Genomic DNA, 16,812 nt, shown 5'->3' with positions numbered 1-16,812 from the left:
CAAACTTATTAGAAATCTTCAGGGGTGCCAGGGGATTTTCCCCTGGGTGTTCCCACGCCCTTCGACAGATCAAATCCAAGAGCTCGTCGAAAGGCGGAGACACCCAGGAGGCAGAGGGCTGAGCCCCAAAGGCCTTAAGGAACACCGACTCATCAGCAGAAGGGGGTTTGGACTGCCAGCCGCCTCGTTATTTAAGGGCTTCCAGGATGTCTGCAAAGGAGACATCATCCGAGGACGACTTAGGGGACCCCTCTGCATCATCGAGATCAGTGTCTGATGTAAGAGACTCATCAGGGGAGTCAACGTGCTTCCTCTTGCACAATCTTTTCCTGGGGGGTTCTTCCGAAGAAGCTTCAGAAGGACCTCCAGGAGGGGACCCCAGTGGGGTAACCTCAGGCCCCGGGCTCCGCTGTCTAAGGACAGGGGACTGCCAAAGACCCAGTCTCGGTATGCAGGGAAGGAGCTGGGAGATCAGTGGAGGTAGCCAAAGATGATTTGGCTAATGCACTCCTCATAGCCCTGAAGGCGGGACCACCAGAATCCTGGAGGGTCCCACCTCCGCGGCCACGACAGTAGACGGCACTCCCGCCGCCGACGCACCAAGAGGGAGACTTGGGACCAAAACATCAATCCCGGCATCCCCGGGGCCGACGGAAGAAGTCCAGCGTGCGAACTCCACCCAAAAGCCGGAGTTGGAGTAAGGGTCGGCCCGACCCTAAAACCTCCACCGGTTCCGACAGCACCGGCTTCAACGGTGCCGAGGCTGTTGGAGGAGGAACCATAGTAGGGTGGACCATCGGCTCCGGCGAATGGGCTGGAGCCGAAACTAGCTTTTGGAACACCGGAGACTGGAAGAGTCTTAGGAGCACCCTGTCGATGTCAGAATCAGACATCTTGGATGATCTGACGATACCGATCGGGTCGAACCGATTTCTCCATCGGCTCCAAAGGACTAGGGGACCGGCTCGAATGGATTCTATAATTATCGGCTCGAGGGAGATCTCAAGGTAATTTCCTCGGTGCCGAGGACTTCGGCCCGAAGGTGAAGAGCCTGAGCCGGTAACCCTCATCGGCTCCAATATCAGTGGAGCCGATGAAGGTGACCCGCCTCGATGCCCCAGTCCTCGGCTCCAAACCAGAGGGGTCGAGACTGGAGGCATCGAGGCAGACTTCGCCCTCGGCTCGAAGTCCGTGGAGCCGATGGAGAAGTCTGCCTAGGTTTTAGCAGTCGGTTCCGACTGACTGGTCGGAGCCGACGCTTTCTTCTTTTGAAGGAGAGGGAGAGGAAGATAAAGCCTCCTCGAAGGATGGCTTAATTAACCCCTTAAGGATTAATTTGTTTTTCCTCTCCTGGAGGACCCTTGATGAGAAGGCGTGACACACGCTACATGATTCTTGTAGGTGCTTGGCGCTAATAGACGACGAGGAGTGGTCGTTATGGACATCTTATAACCACACCTCGTGCACTTTTTAAACCAGGAGGGTCTATGCTCTTTGGACATGACTAATTTAGAAAAAAACCACACCTGTCTAAAGAGAAACACCAAAACTTAATGGTTTAAGAACAAAAACTATAAAGTTTTTTTTTTTTTTTTTATATAACCACAATACAGTTGTACAAGAAAAATACCACACAGAAAGAGAGAGTCAAGACCCTCTAACAAACGGGTACTTGACCCACAAATAAAACGCTAAGATAGCAAATAGCAACAGGGGAAGGCCCCTCTAACTAAAACGGGAAACCTTCCCTTGACGAAAAACACATTCTTCAACAGAACTGTTAAATACACACTCGTATCACAACAATAGCTGTTAAAACAGCTTTTGGGTTCAAAGCAAGCAAATTCCTGACAGGAAAAGCCTAAATAAATTAGTACTTAGCCCAGCCAAGTTGAGACCACGTCTAAGCTTGTAAGCGGCAAACGAGATCTGGGGGATTAGTGGTGGTGCATCCTGGGATAAGAAATAGCTCAGCCAATAAGAGGCCTCACTCTATAGCATAGCGTGCCGAGTCGGAGCCGAGGGATCGGCTCCGAGCCGATCAGTACAGAATGTAGGCGAGATAGGATCACATAACATTGTATGAATATTAAACAGGAAAGGGATCCCTCATTTTTATACAGTCATTAATCTCTGTTTGTACAGCAGCAACAAAATATCACCATTAAATAGCTTTGCAGGGCAATAGTATTTTACTGGCAAACAGCTGTATATTTGTGTTAAGACAGATGAAACAAATTTTACAGCTGTTATAGCCAATGATCAAATTAGCTGTAAATGCTGGTTATGTACAGGGGCTACCGACATATGGAAATGGCTGACTGTTGTTTGATCATTACTTTGGCTTTTGCAAGGCTAATATGCTTTTTTTGTTAAGAAAGCCAATTCTGCCTCATATTTTTGCCTCCTAGTGTCCCTCTAAAACTTCTTGATTTCCTGGTAATTCACTTATGATTGAAGTGCGTTAGTAATGCCAGATGGAGTTTTACATCTTCTACTGCTCATAAAAACCATGATGATGCAAGACCCTTTGTTCGATTAACACCATAGCTAGCATTGCTGGCTACTTCCAAGATGGCTGCACAATGAGTAATGGCTCAAATCCATCTCTCCCAGTGGGAAATTTTAACTCAGCAGATAAAGCCAGTGGACTTGTATTTCCAGGTAAATTTCAGTAGCTGGCTAGTAAGCACACTGCCAGGATGCCAGGAATAAAGAAATAAAGAAGATGTGAAAGAAAATTAGCTACAGAGGTTGAGGGAAAGGACCACTGACTGGGAAATGTACTGCAAATGTTCAGCAAAATAGCAGTGCAAGCTCCAGACATGACTTCCAGTCACCTACAGGAAAGTATAAGACAACTGCACACAGACCTCATTAAAATCTCAAACAACAAAAGGCTGGAAAAAACTCTAAACAGATATTCAGATGAGGTGATAAAACTGTGAAACTCTGAGATCAAAATGAAGACTGGTTGAATATGAGACTGCTCAAGAAGAGACATTTAAAAAAAAAAATTGAGGACAGAGCATGTAAAAGATACCGCAGATTTTCTATTGTACCGGAGAAGCTGGAAGGAACAAATTGTATTAATTTTATGAATGTACAGATAAGCAACTGACTGGTTTTCCACAGCAGGAGTCATTAACTGAAAGGGCACATTGTGTGTATGTTCCAAACCTAGATATGAGAAAGCAGCTTTGACCTTCAATAGTAAAAATGATACCCTACCAGCAAGGAGTAGTTTATTTTGACAAAACTGTGGCAGAAGAACAAAGTACTAGAAGTGGGAGACAGCAGTGTGTTTGTGGATAATGATTACTCATTGTACACCAGGCAGAAGAGGAGAAAATATATTCCACTAATCAGGAAATGCAGAACAGCAGGAATGAGATTCGAAGTGCTCTACCCAACTATCTTCAAAATATTCTTTCCTGGAAACACTTTTTTTTGATATAGTACATGCCAAGGAGGAAATGCATACGTTTTGTCCAACAAAAAGTGACCAGTGAAACACAAGGAGATTCTGCTTTTTTGTTTTTCTGGTAACAAAGACCACAAAGGGGCTGTGCCAGTGAAACCTTTTCCAATGTTTCAATGGAAAATGCTTTAGGAAAGGAAAAAAGCACAAGAGTTGACTAGAAGAACATAGAGTACGTTGGAATTGAAGCAGACACAGGATCTGGGAAACAGAGATCAACAGGAATAAAAACAGTAACTTGGAAACTGACAAATGCGGGATTACAACAATAATTATATTTGTGAAACATGACAGAACAAGAAAAATCTGGAAATATTGGACTTTTTGGACTTTGTTAAACTTGTAGGGGACTCTAAGCATATGCCTTACTTCATGTCTTCAATGTTTAGAAAAATACTTAGAAGATAAAGGAGAAAGTTAGAAAAACAATTAGTGCAATAGGGATACTAATGTAAACATGTACTCCTGATTTTTTTTTTTTTCTCCCTTCGCTCTTTTTCCTTTTTCAGTTTTAAGAAATGTAGGCATTGCAATGTAAAAAAAAAAAAAAAAGGAGTCTGGTCAAAAGAGGAAAAATGTATGTACTTTTTCTCATTCTTGCGTAGGGGAATAACTGGATAAAAGGCCCTTAGCTTGATCCAGTAACAATTTTTAATACAAAGCAAGTAAATGAAAAAAGAACATATATTACATGCTTAGTAGCAACTCTGTTATCTCATCCTCATGTCTCCAAGGAGAAATTTGATGAAGAGAAATGGCTATAAGATGTTTTCTGAAAGCATTCAAGTGTTTCCCCATTTGGGAGAGCTATAAAGATAAGACAAAACCAGGCAGCACTTAGTAGAAGCACAGACTATACCATGTTTCTTAGCGTGGATAACATTTCTTTTAGGTTAACTCAAGTCTGAATGTGTTTGTCAGTTTGGGACATTTGTTCCTATCAGGAGGGCAAAATTTCAATACTTGAAGCTGTACATAGATTTGTGTGTTAATAGCTTTTACAGGGGTACTGGGGGTGTGTATGTGTAGCTGTTTGAGGGTTTTCAATAAAACAAAGTTTTAAGATGTAACGTAGGCTCAAATGGATGTGACAAGAAACAACTGTATAAAAGATCAAGCTGCCAAACAGTGTATGCATGTACTACAAAAGCTGGAATTAGACACTTAAAAAAGCGGTTACACATAAAAGGTGGGAATAACTTTTTAACACAATGCTGTTTTCTGTAATATCATTAAAAGTCAATGGTCTCACAGATGAACACAAAAAAGAAATACTGAACTATATAAAATGTACAGAGCAAACAGCTATGCTACAGGAGACGCACTTGGAAAGAACTGAACATGTGAATTTGATAAAGAAAGGTTTTTGGGATGGTTATTCAGCAGAATACCTGGGATAAAGGAAAACAGGAGTACTTATATTAATTGCAAGAGGAGCTCCAATAATGATAGAAGAGGAAAAAAGGATGATAATGATAGATTTGTAGTACTAAGGGGTTAATTGTAAGGAAGCAGGATTACACTGGCACTTATTTATACTCCACCTAAAACTGCTATAATGCAGCTTGTGAAAATTCTAGGAGAAATAATCAGCTTTCAACAAGGAATATTACCTTATAGGTGGGGACAGGAATTAGATTTTCAGCAGGAAAGATGTGCCTTGGAGCGGGGGACCTAAAAGGAAAATACAACAAACCAGGACAGATTTTTGAAGAAATTTATGAAAATATTTGGCATGGAAGATGTGAATTCAGTACTAGGTGATCAGAGTGAATTTACATATTCCCCAATATACAAAAACTGGGCTAGGCTAGACAGAATTTACTTTTCACAGGAGCATGTGCATTTAACTGAAAGTCTTGATATGCACCCAATAACTATTTCATATCATGTGCCAATAACTAAAATAAAAACACATGGTAATGAAATAACAATGAGGTATTGGCACTTTCCCACCTATCTGTTTGAAAAGACAGGAATTTATGGGTAGTGGAAATTATTCAGGAGCTATTAGAAAAGATAGACATTTCTTCTGAAAATATAGCTAAGGAGTGGGATAAAATTAAAGTGGAGTTTAAAAATAGGGTGGAAATAAAATAAAGGGGGATAAGGTTAAGAAGCAACAAGAATTATTTAGAGGGGCTGCCAAATGTTAAAGTATTGCAGAATAGGGGGAATCTCACAAAACAAGCAAAGGAACAACTGCAGAATGCTAAACAGAAAATAAGTGATCACCTTGATAAAATGCATGACTTTAGAAAGATTGCTGATGGTTAACTGTTTTTTGATAACTCTAGAGCACAATAACTTTTAGCACAACGACTTGAGCAACAGAAAGTAGAATTGGCTGTTGTCAAGCTTAGGGAGCCTATAACAGGGAAGATAGCAAGAGATCCTGTAAAGGTATTAGAAATATTTTGGAAATTCTATGAAAGTCTGTGTAAACCAGAAAAATATGGAAATCAAGAAAAGGTACAAATGGAAATGTTTATGGAGGAATTAAATATGCAAAGGTTAGAGGGAGATAAGGTTCAATTACTACCACTTAGAATAGGAAAAGATGAGATAAAAATGGTGATGTGCAACCAATCCACAGGAAATTCCCCAGGAATAGATGGTTACTGTGGAAGTTTGGAAGCTTAGAGGGAAAAACTGATAAAGATCCGGAAGATTTTAACAGTATTTTAAGATGAGCAGAAGTACTAACATCCTGGAAGAAAGCAGTGGTAGCTGTAACACCTAAAGAAGGTAAAGACCCATCAGATCCAGCTTCATACAGGACCATTTCAACAGTGAACCATGATTATAAAGTGTATGTCTATAATGGAAAAAGCGATGCCAAAATTAATAGATATGGTTCAACAGGATTTTGTGGAAGGGAGGCAAACATTAACAGAACACTGATGATACAGAGGGAAGCAGAATGTAAGAAAATACAATTTTTGTTGGTGGGTCTTGACAGAGAGAAAGTATTTAAAAGAGTAAGTTGGGACTTTAGGAGGGCAATGGAAGTATTTTCATTCCCTGATAAAATTATAAGGTTGATAAGGAGGCTATATGAGGGATCGAAGGGGAAAACTAACGTAGGCAGGTTCCCCCCTCTGATAATTTCTGCCTAAGCAGAGAAACCAGGCAGGGGTGTAATTTTCCCCCCTTTATTTTCATTATATTTAGAACCATTGCCAAAGAAAATAAGGGACTCAGAAATCAGAGGATATAAGTGGTATGGTAGTCAAGAAAAGCTGGCTCTATTTGAAGATGACATTTTATACCCGATAAAACCAGAAAAGGACATTGTAGTGTTATAGAACACTTCACCACAGTTCTTTTAGAGTTACAAAATTGATGAAGCTGAAACAAAGACAATAGCTGTAAACTATGTACCAACACACAAACTGGTTCAGTAATATATTTACAGGGACATGGTAAAATGAAGTACTTAGTAGTATGGATTAAAAATGATTCCATTGTGGCAGCTAAGAATATATGGGAAGGAACTAAACAAAAGACAATACAAAACCTGAGAAACTGGAAGCTCTGTTATATTGATATAGATAAGCTACAAGCAGTTAAAATGTTTTTAGTCCCATTAGTCTTATACACAGGTCAGGCATATTTTTAGTCAACAAGAAGAGAAGATGGGGATAGCAATTAATACAGAGCTGAAGCTTTTTATCTGAGATGCGAAGATGGCAAGAGTCAACTGGGATAAGATGATTTTTCAAAAGAACAAGATGGATTGGGATTATCCAATCTGTAGGGGTATTTCAGAGCTACACAGTCAAGGCTCCTATATATAACACAAGCAGAAACCTATAATTCAAAGGGGAAAGGAATGATGATGAAACATGAGGGAAGTTCAAGAAACAAGGAAAGACTGAGATTCTGGACGCAGATCTTTTAGGGGAACAATAATCATACAGATTATTAAATGCATTAAGTAGCAGGAAGTATTCTAAGAACTAAGCCAACATGGGAGCAAGGAGATTCTGCCGATAGGGATGACTGCAATTAGGAATACAGACAATAGGCAAGAGGGGGCTGGAATCTATTAGAGAAAACTGGCAAAGGAACCAAGGTATTGGGAGCAAATAACTAGAGCGAAAGGTGACAGAATGGGAAGACACCAATGATTTATTTGGACTGCAGGTTAGAGACTACCTTCCTTATCAAGAATTGATGTCATTGTATAGGCAAAGAGAAAAAAAAATGGGGAGGGGGTCCTATACAAAACACCAGCACTAGAAGACCTTTTAGTAGAATCTACAATAGTAGCTGCTGTTAAAAAAGGAATAATTAGTAGAGCATACAAAATAATGCAGGATAACAGTAAGAATCAATCACAGGAGGTTAGAAAGGATTGGGAAGAGAGACTGGATAAGGAATTCAAAAAGAAACAATGGGGGGATATATGCATGTCTGCCAAATATGCGACAAAACCTAGAATATGTAGGATTTTTGGTTGGAGGTGTTTACACAGGTATTTTGAAACCCCAAAGAGAATCCAGAGAATTTTTCCTCAGGTAGACAGCAAAATGTTGGAGGTGTCATGTGGAAGAAAGAGGGACTTGGGAACATATTTTCTGGGAGTGTTATGAGTTGGCAGACTTTAAAGATTCCCTGCAGACTACTCTATCAGAGAAGCTGGGTAACCAAATTGGTGTATCTAGGGAAATAATTTTTCTGAGCTATGACACAGAAATTGAATTGCCTAGACATAAGTAAGGCATTGCTGAGTCTAATTATGGTGGCTGCCAAAAAAGCAACTACTAGGAAATGGAAATCAAAGTCTAAACCAACTGTACTAGAAGTAGTGAATATTGTACCAGAAATAAAACAACTGGAATTGGGATCTTTGGGAAAGGGTAGGAACAAATCCCATAATTCCATTTTTCTTGTGTAAACACATACAGAGGAGGAATGAGGTTTAAATGAAGGCAGGATTTGAATGAGTCATGTAATGTTTGATCGACAATGATTGGGTAGACTGTAAATGATGTCTAATGTTTGCAACTAAACTTATGGGAATATGGTTTGTGATGTACAATGCCTGCAACTAAGATTATGTCAATATGGTTTGTTTTCATTTATATAAATGTATGGCTGCCTATGTCATAAGTGATAATTTAATAAAGATATTTCTTATTTAAAAAAACACACCTAGAACTGCTGGGCACTAACTGCCAGTTTATGAAAATGACAGACTGGTCTCGCATGATTACTAGTCTGCCTTTACGGAGCAAATGTGATTTTTATGAAAAAGTTTAATGTGCATTTGCATAAAGCAATATGGACTACTTTACTGTGGAAGTTTTTATCACCTTCTGACGTGAGGTGTAGAGAATCAAAGCGACTAACTGATGAACACGGACATCGGTGGATTACACTAACAGCAGTACAAATGGTTTCTTATGGTTGAAATGATATGAAATAATGGGTAATTTTATTATTAGTGGTTAGTAAATGTTGTTTGATTTCTCAAAGGAAAAAATGTTCAAGACTACTAATTTAAAACACTCAAATTTTGATTAAATTTTGCTTTACTAAACAATAATGTTCACGTTATATTTACTGCTTAATAAATATTGTAGGCTAAAGTACATATTTAAAATGATCAGGAAGCTGAAAACAAAAGAACATGTGCATTTATACATGGTCCAGAAAATAAGTGCATGAGGGGGCCCATGGTGCACTTAACCTGCCCCTGTTCTCAAAGGCTTCAAGTCCACCAGTAAATGAAGACCAGAAAGGACTCAAGAAACATGTAATAAAGGACTATCCCTGCCCTGAGAGGCTCAGGCAGATGTAAATGTAAGCCTAGCTTTACAAGATCTAGTTCCCCCAGACAACCCTCTAATTTAAGACTTGTATGAAGTTGAGAGCAATCCATCCAAAAAGTTTTCTTCCACCATTCTTTGTCTGGAAGTTGCCATTAGCATATTTGAAAGGCATGCAAACATAGGGAATTTTAACTGGTAACAGCAAAGATCAAAACCCAACTACATAAACAGTATAAAAAATGTAGTTGTGTTCAGGAAATAAAACTACTTGTGTTGTCAGGTGGCATTACACAGCAGGCATTGTCAAAGATGCACATCCATCCTTGAGCAAAGTGACTTCTGGAAAAAAGATGCACAACTGCTGATTAAAGGAGAGGATGGCCCTAAGCAGAGATGTAGCTGGTTACATATGTGTCCTGTGCCATTATCACAAACCATCACTCCACCCCCTCAGCTCTTCAAGTGAAGATTGCAAAAAAAACAAAAAAAAAAAAACACTTCATTGTATTAAGCCAATTTAGCAAGCAACTTATTACATACAGTTAGATCCACCCCCCCTCCCAAGCACTTCCATTCAAGAGTCTTCACTGGCACACCAACAAAATGACCAGATGCACAACACTCTCCACCCTCCATCCTTTCCCAGCCACTCTGGTCCCATTTCTGTTCCTTGCCCAACCCCCCTTCCCCAACACAGTTTATTAAGAGAAACAAAAAAATCTTTTAAACTGTAGCAAACAGTTGCGACAGTTTAGACCACACAGAGAGCACTCTCAGTGCACTGGTTTGACCACAAATGCAATACCAGCTTTTAAAAGCTGGTATTGCACTGAACAATGATTGGGATTGCTCAATGGCTGATTGCACCCATCCAACACTTGTGCCCAAGGTCCACTGCCCCTCTCGACCCACCCTAGCTACAATTATGATCCTAACCACAGGACCAAATAAAGTACTGCCCTCAAAGTCAGATCAAAAAACAAAAAGAAATCACTCTTCTACATTAAAATATTCACAAATGACTGTATACAATTACGGAAAAAAAAAACAGTGATGAGTTGCTCATGTTGCTGAAACCAGCTATGGATTACTATTAAAAAGAAGTGGGTACAACTAAAACAGTGGCAGTTACCTACTAGAACCAAGCAGCCTAATAAAAATGGAATTATTTTAGCAGTCACTGAACATGTCAGGATAGACTATGATTTCCTAGTTATCAAGGCAAATTGATCCGAAGTCCCAAGTTCACCAGTAGCAAGACATTAAATGTCACTAATAAGCTCACAACTTGCCTACCTATCCTATAGCTAACAGTACCAGTACTTTTTAGTATTATATGGGTGTGTTGTGGTTAAAATGGCGTCTTTTAGTCTACTCAGCACCACCTTACCAATTTCACACACACACACACACACACACACACACACACACACACACACACACACACACACACACACACACACACACACACACACACACAAAACAAGGTTAAATAAATACCACTCTAGTCTTGCTATGTGTAAAGTTTAAAGAATAAAGCCTTAGTGAAAAAAAAACAAGGAAGGAATCACCTCTTTTTCATTTCTTCAACATCATCTTTAGTTACCTAAAATCAAAGAAAAACAAACATAATGCAGTGGGTCCAGCAATTCAAAAATAGCACAGCAAATACATATGTGAAAAAGTGCTCTACATATACCATCTCATTAAGTTGAGCACACTGTTGCTTAACATGTGAAACATTTGCAGTTGCTACAATACCATAATAAAGAAAATCAGCATTTCTTGCAGATCGTTGAACACACACAGCACTTCTGCAAGCAGGGAACCTAACTAAAATAATCCTTCAGCAATTTCCAGAATGTGCACAGAGATCTTCCCTTCAATGATGTTCATGGAAGACTACATGGCAAACCTCAACCAATTCCCTAAGTTTTACTTGTTACTTTAACTGTACTTTCATGTTTAAGCACACTCTAGTGGATTTTTCCTCTTGAAGCATAAAGTCTTTTGAATCACTTCACTCATCACGAATGCAAGCACAGCCACCACTCAGCCATCTTCACCATTAAACACCTTCAACAGGACTTCTCTCAATGTCTGTTTCTCATCACGAAAAATGGTGTGACCTTTTTTCATCACATTTTCAGGAAATATCACTGGCATAATTACCTATAAATACACTCTAAGATTTGCTACCTACCATGCAAGACAAAAAAACAGAGGAATTCTGAATTTAATGAAATTCATTTTAATGTTATTTTATGTACAACAAAAAGTAAAATCATTTTATGCAAAAATGCATATTTTAAGTCTGAATTCTCATTCTATATTTATGTTTTTGATAATGTATATTTATTACACTGAACAGAATTGAAAGCTATACTTCTGTTTTCATATGTTTAGCAAATGTTGCAATTTGTCAAATACAAAAGGGCATTCTGTCCTCACACTGAGCTTACTGCCAAAGGACACTTTTCTAATCTTTATTCTTATGAATTTCTCAGGAGAAGGTGCACAGAAGGTCAGTCTTGTACTGCATACTAAATGACCTAATGACTACAAAAAAACAGAAATCAGAGTCTCAAATACGTGTACCCCTACTGCTAAGATGTACATTCCTGTACATAACTTTCCATAACTGTAGATACCAGAGTGTGGCCATTGCTGCAGACACAACTTTTAAGGATGTCTACCACTGTTTCAATTTCATAGTCCAGCCTTTCTTCCAAAGCTAAGCACCCTTCCCCATGGTTTGAATGATGCTGCCTTACCTCAGATGTCTTCACGTATCTAGTACATAGATGGTGTTCAATCATGGCATCTTTGGTTCTTTACTGCCCCCAAGCAGGGCACTGCCATCTCTAATTTAGGGTTTGATAGATTATCTTACCACAGGCCTGTGAAAGTGAATATAGCCCTCCTTAGGAAACCTAAGCAAGGAGATGATGAGAGCAAGTGCAGGAGTTAAGACTATACTGGTACTCACCCCAGCCCAGCATGGTCCCAATGTAATAAAGGGGTAATGATGGAGGTACAGAAAACTAACAGTGACCACACTCTAACACTGACAATTATGGCATGTTGCCTACAAAACTGTTCTAAGTTCTTCACAGATCATCACGACAGCCAATACTTACAGCGAAGATTCCAATCATGGTGAGGTGGTTGGCTCACTGTTTGAATTAAGACTGAAGGATGGCCTTCAGCACAGCAAGGCAAATACAGATCTTCCCAAGATATCACAACCAACGTGTAGTGTTCTAAGGTTGGACAGGACACGGTGGCTGCTTCTACAATGTTTTAGGAATTAACTACCATCAGGAGATAGTGGTAGCTACAGTACATCTTACTGAATAAGATCGGACTTTCCTGCTAGACCTTGCCATGAGTTACATAGCACAGATTAGTGCAATGTGCTAATCCAACTTTAAAATACTATGTTATACCACTGGCAATACTTTCTTTTCTGCAAAGCAGATAAACACATGCTCATATGATTTGAAAGGTTTTGTTCAAACTAAGTAGTATCTCAGTTATCTGCACACAAGGAATTCAACAGCCTTTCATCCTTGCTTTTGGAAATGAAGAAGGAAGAGAGGAAATTTCATAGCTTGGCTTAATGCTACTTCTTGTAATGACACCTGGCATAAAGGAGGGGTTAAATGCACAGGCTCAAATCTGTTTTTATGAACTGCAAAACAAAGGATCTTTCCATAAAAGGGATTCCTACTCGAAGACTCCAAGGAAAGGAAACAACTGTTTCCAAAGGTGGAAAACTTTTCAACACAATTTAGCTCCCTAACTACAGCCACTCTCTCCTTTAGGCCTCAGGTGGGGTATGCCCTTCAGAAACTTCTTCACTAGGTAGCTGGGTCACCAGTGTACAGAAGGCTCTACAGGCAAGTGTGCCAAAATGGCTGCAAGTTGCAACTTTCAGAGGGAAATTCTATATCAGAAAGGAATGCCTGTGACAGAAAGGAAATGTCCATCTGGTCATTCACTATTTATTATGTACAATTTTCTTGTACTTGGTCTTCTAGCTTCCCTCATTATTTTTAGCATGCCCTCAAAGTAAAATAAAGACTGTCCAAAAGGTAACAGAGTACTATCTTTCAAGCTTAGTCAATGTGGAAACAACTTTGGATGCATTAGGAAGCCCCTGCACTACAAGAGGTTTATATACTGAGACAACAGTTGAAATTCTTCTTCTGCCATAAGAGTCACATGGCAGAACTAGTATTGTCTGGGTTAGAACACTGCAATTAGAAACATATCTCCGGCATCTCCTTCACCATTTTTTGAACTACCCTGGGAATTAGGGGTATGGGAAACAAAGCAAAGACAGACATGCCCAGTCTAAGATGATGACATCTACAGCCCAAGTATGTTTGTTTGGAGCTTTAGAGAAGAACTCGAACAACTGTCTGTTGGTCAGGGAAACAAACAGGTTCCTCTTGAATATATCCCACCTGTGTGTGAGGTTTAACAATATATGTCCCCCATCTGACATCTCTTGTATGGATTTGATGAGGTCCTGCTTATCTACCCTATCTGCTGAACAGTTCTTCCATAGCTGTTGGTATAGAGAATACCTTCAGGAACAAACTGCATACCAAGACTTCTTCCCAAGCCTGCATGGCTACCCCCCCCCCTTGCTTGTTTATATACTACACTATTGATGCAGTCTGTTAAAATGTCTCCAAACTGACAAACATTTTCCAGAACTTGCACCACTCCCATCATCTTATGTCTTACCTGTAGCTTTGCTTCCCTAAGTTTCCAAGTGTCCTGCACTTTGAGATGCAAAGTGCATGCCTTCCATTTCATGTCTGAAGTGTCTACATTCAACGTCTGGATTAGCAAAGGCAGTATCAAGGGAATGCCCTTACTCTGATTTGTAGCAATTAACTTTTTTTTTCATAAAGACTAGGACTTGGATGGTATGATTCAAGAAGTGACATGGTTGATTCCAAATTTTCTTCAGGCAACATCAAAGTTTTCTTTATATGTAGTTTGACTAGGGGCATCATAACTATGGCGAACGCCATGTGGCCCAGAATATTCAGCTCCTATCTGTTATAACTGGCTTTGCTAGCATACCCTGGAAACACAAACCTGGAATACCTTTTCCTGTGGTCAGAATACCACTACAGAGTTGGTTACAAGAGGCCATGCAGGAAGATCATGGTTTTGGCTATGCATATGTTCAACTTCGGTTAACTGAAAAACAAAACCAACCTACTGAGGCAGTCTAGGATGTACTCTATTATCCTCCACATAATCTTCTGAGACTGCAACTAAATCAAGCAGTCAGACAAATAAGGGGAAAATATTGATTATTCAGGTTCTGCAGTAACCTACGACTTGCGATGCACATTTTGTAAAACCTATTGGTGCAGTAGCCAAACCAAAGGGCAAGGAGGCAATGGTGACACTCGGACTATAAACCTCAGTAACCATGTCCTATGAAGACAAGGACAGTGAAGGTGGCACTGGTAAAGCCCAAATATCCTAAGAGGGACAAATAAGCCTGTACAGTCAGCATCTTAAAATGCTGAATTAAAAATATGTTTAGCTTTGATAAGTACAGCATGGATCTCCATGACCAACAGCGAACAGTTTGAAGTAAAACCTCTCTCTTCTACACCCAGAGATGGATCATGGTCAAATGGGGTTCTAGATAGAGTAATGGATCAGCAGTTCCCCAACTATTCCAGAGTCCCTTTACTTGGCTACCTCTCCCCAGTTACTATAAACAGTATTTACACCTGTCAGTGTGCATGCCATTTTCTTCCTTACTTCAGTGACTACAGTGAATTACAGATATTTAGATTTAATTTAAACCTTTATTTCAAATGTTATAGTACAAAGACCGATAGCCATTTGTCAAACAAAACAATACAGTCTCACAATGAAAACAGACTTTGCATGAGCAAATGTGAACTTCTCTGCCTTTGAAACTCACATTAATTGAAACCCAAATTCACAGAAAATGCACATAGCTAGTGGTGAATGAAGGGTACCTTTTGGCTGTTTTCAAACCATGGGTCCCCTGCACACATTTTTAGGACCATGTGCTTTTTTTTTTTTTTTTTTTTTTTTTATTATTCACCTGATTGTACTAAATTATATTCCTTGCTTAATGCAGCATCAATTGTTAGCGTGTGTTTTAAATGTGCAATTAACATTTTTCTGACAAGTACTGCAACAAAACATGCACCAATAACAAAACTACCCATTTCAGAACATTTCAACCATAAAAGGCTATTCAAACTGCTGTCATTATAATCAACTACCATCAGTCAATATATATAATCTCTGCTGAAGTCATCTGAATAATTCAACATCAGAGAGCTATAATTAATGAAGAGGTTGCTGCTGGCAAACAACTTTGCATTTCAGTGTTTCACCTACAAATTCAGTATCTACTGCCCTTGAATTATAAATTGCCTATGTTACATTAAAAAGGGGGCATGTCAACAATCAATCCACCTGGTGTGGGAAAAGAACCCACAGCCTTCTGCACCAAAAATATGTATGCTACTTGTTGCAACAATGTTACTGAAAGATGCAGCTATGAAACTGACTGCCACTGTAATGCTCAGTGATTAAAATAAATATAATTAAAGGAGATCAGGCAGTTGGTGTGGAGGTTTAAGGCTTGCCAATAATTATGATCAGATTTGACGGAGTGAAATCCCTCAACTAGACAGTGACCCTAACTGGGCAGTTTACACATGCACACAGATTAAGGACTTGGCAAATCTACTCACTGAAACAAGAAAACTCCAATCAGGGGCTTGGCTACTCTGTATCCACACACAGTATTCATCTGCTCATGGACTCCTTTACCGCACAAAGTAACACTTAAACTTCCCTGTGGTTTTCTAACGAGGCTTGTGCAACACAAGCCTGCCTAACACTTTTGCTGTGCATTGCATGCAGTCTCCTGTAAGGTCCGAATGCTACTTTTTTTGGATATAGGAAGGACAAGGTTTACTTTTTTTTTTCTTATAGGTGCCCCCCCCCCCAAGCCAACATGGGCCCTAAGCAATTGCTTGGCTCTGCTAGTGCTGGATCAGACTTTGCTCACACTCAGTAGGAAACGATTCTGTAGTTACCTGCAATAGTATTTCTGCTAAGGGGGAATCTATATGTTCCTGGATGAATGGGCCACAGGGCACCCCCCCCCCCTTTTTTTTCTTTGTTTAGATGTGAAATACAGTCTGCACTCTCTGGAGATGTGCAATACCCACTGATCAAATGTTATGCTTGATCAGTTCTAGAAGGCCAGCCAGCCACTTATCCTGGCACACTAAAGGACAGAGTTGTGGCTTTGAGGGCAGCAGTGGAAGAAGAATGCTGGCATTGGCACAAATGCATTTTGCTAGGGTGGAGCTCTGAGACTCCCCAGAGCTTTCTTGGATCCCCCTGAAGCATTTTTTGCTTTCCTTGTGGTTCTCCTACCTTTTGGCTGTTTACCCTCCCCATGCCGCTGACAGTAAACTCTTTGCTCAGAGGGGTAATTTCTGCTGTAATCAGGAATAG

General features: G+C 39.8%; 1 protein-coding gene across 1 annotated transcript in view; it reads right to left on the bottom strand.

The window, feature by feature from the left end:
• Positions 1-16,812, bottom strand: part of KTN1 (kinectin 1) — a gene marked incomplete in the record, with an annotated part of 2,305,074 nt that overhangs the window by 1,610,875 nt on the left and 677,387 nt on the right. The window contains 1 exon segment of the mRNA XM_044074427.1: positions 10,833-10,867. Within this exon segment, the coding sequence (XP_043930362.1) occupies positions 10,833-10,867 (35 nt within the window).

The sequence above is a fragment of the Protopterus annectens genome, chromosome 6.part0 (assembly GCF_019279795.1).
Source record: "Protopterus annectens isolate FY-2018-M chromosome 6.part0, PAN1.0, whole genome shotgun sequence".
Lineage (NCBI taxonomy): Eukaryota > Metazoa > Chordata > Ceratodontiformes > Protopteridae > Protopterus > Protopterus annectens.
The sequence above is the reverse complement of the archived record's forward strand: the minus strand, read 5'-3'. Positions and strand labels throughout refer to the sequence as shown.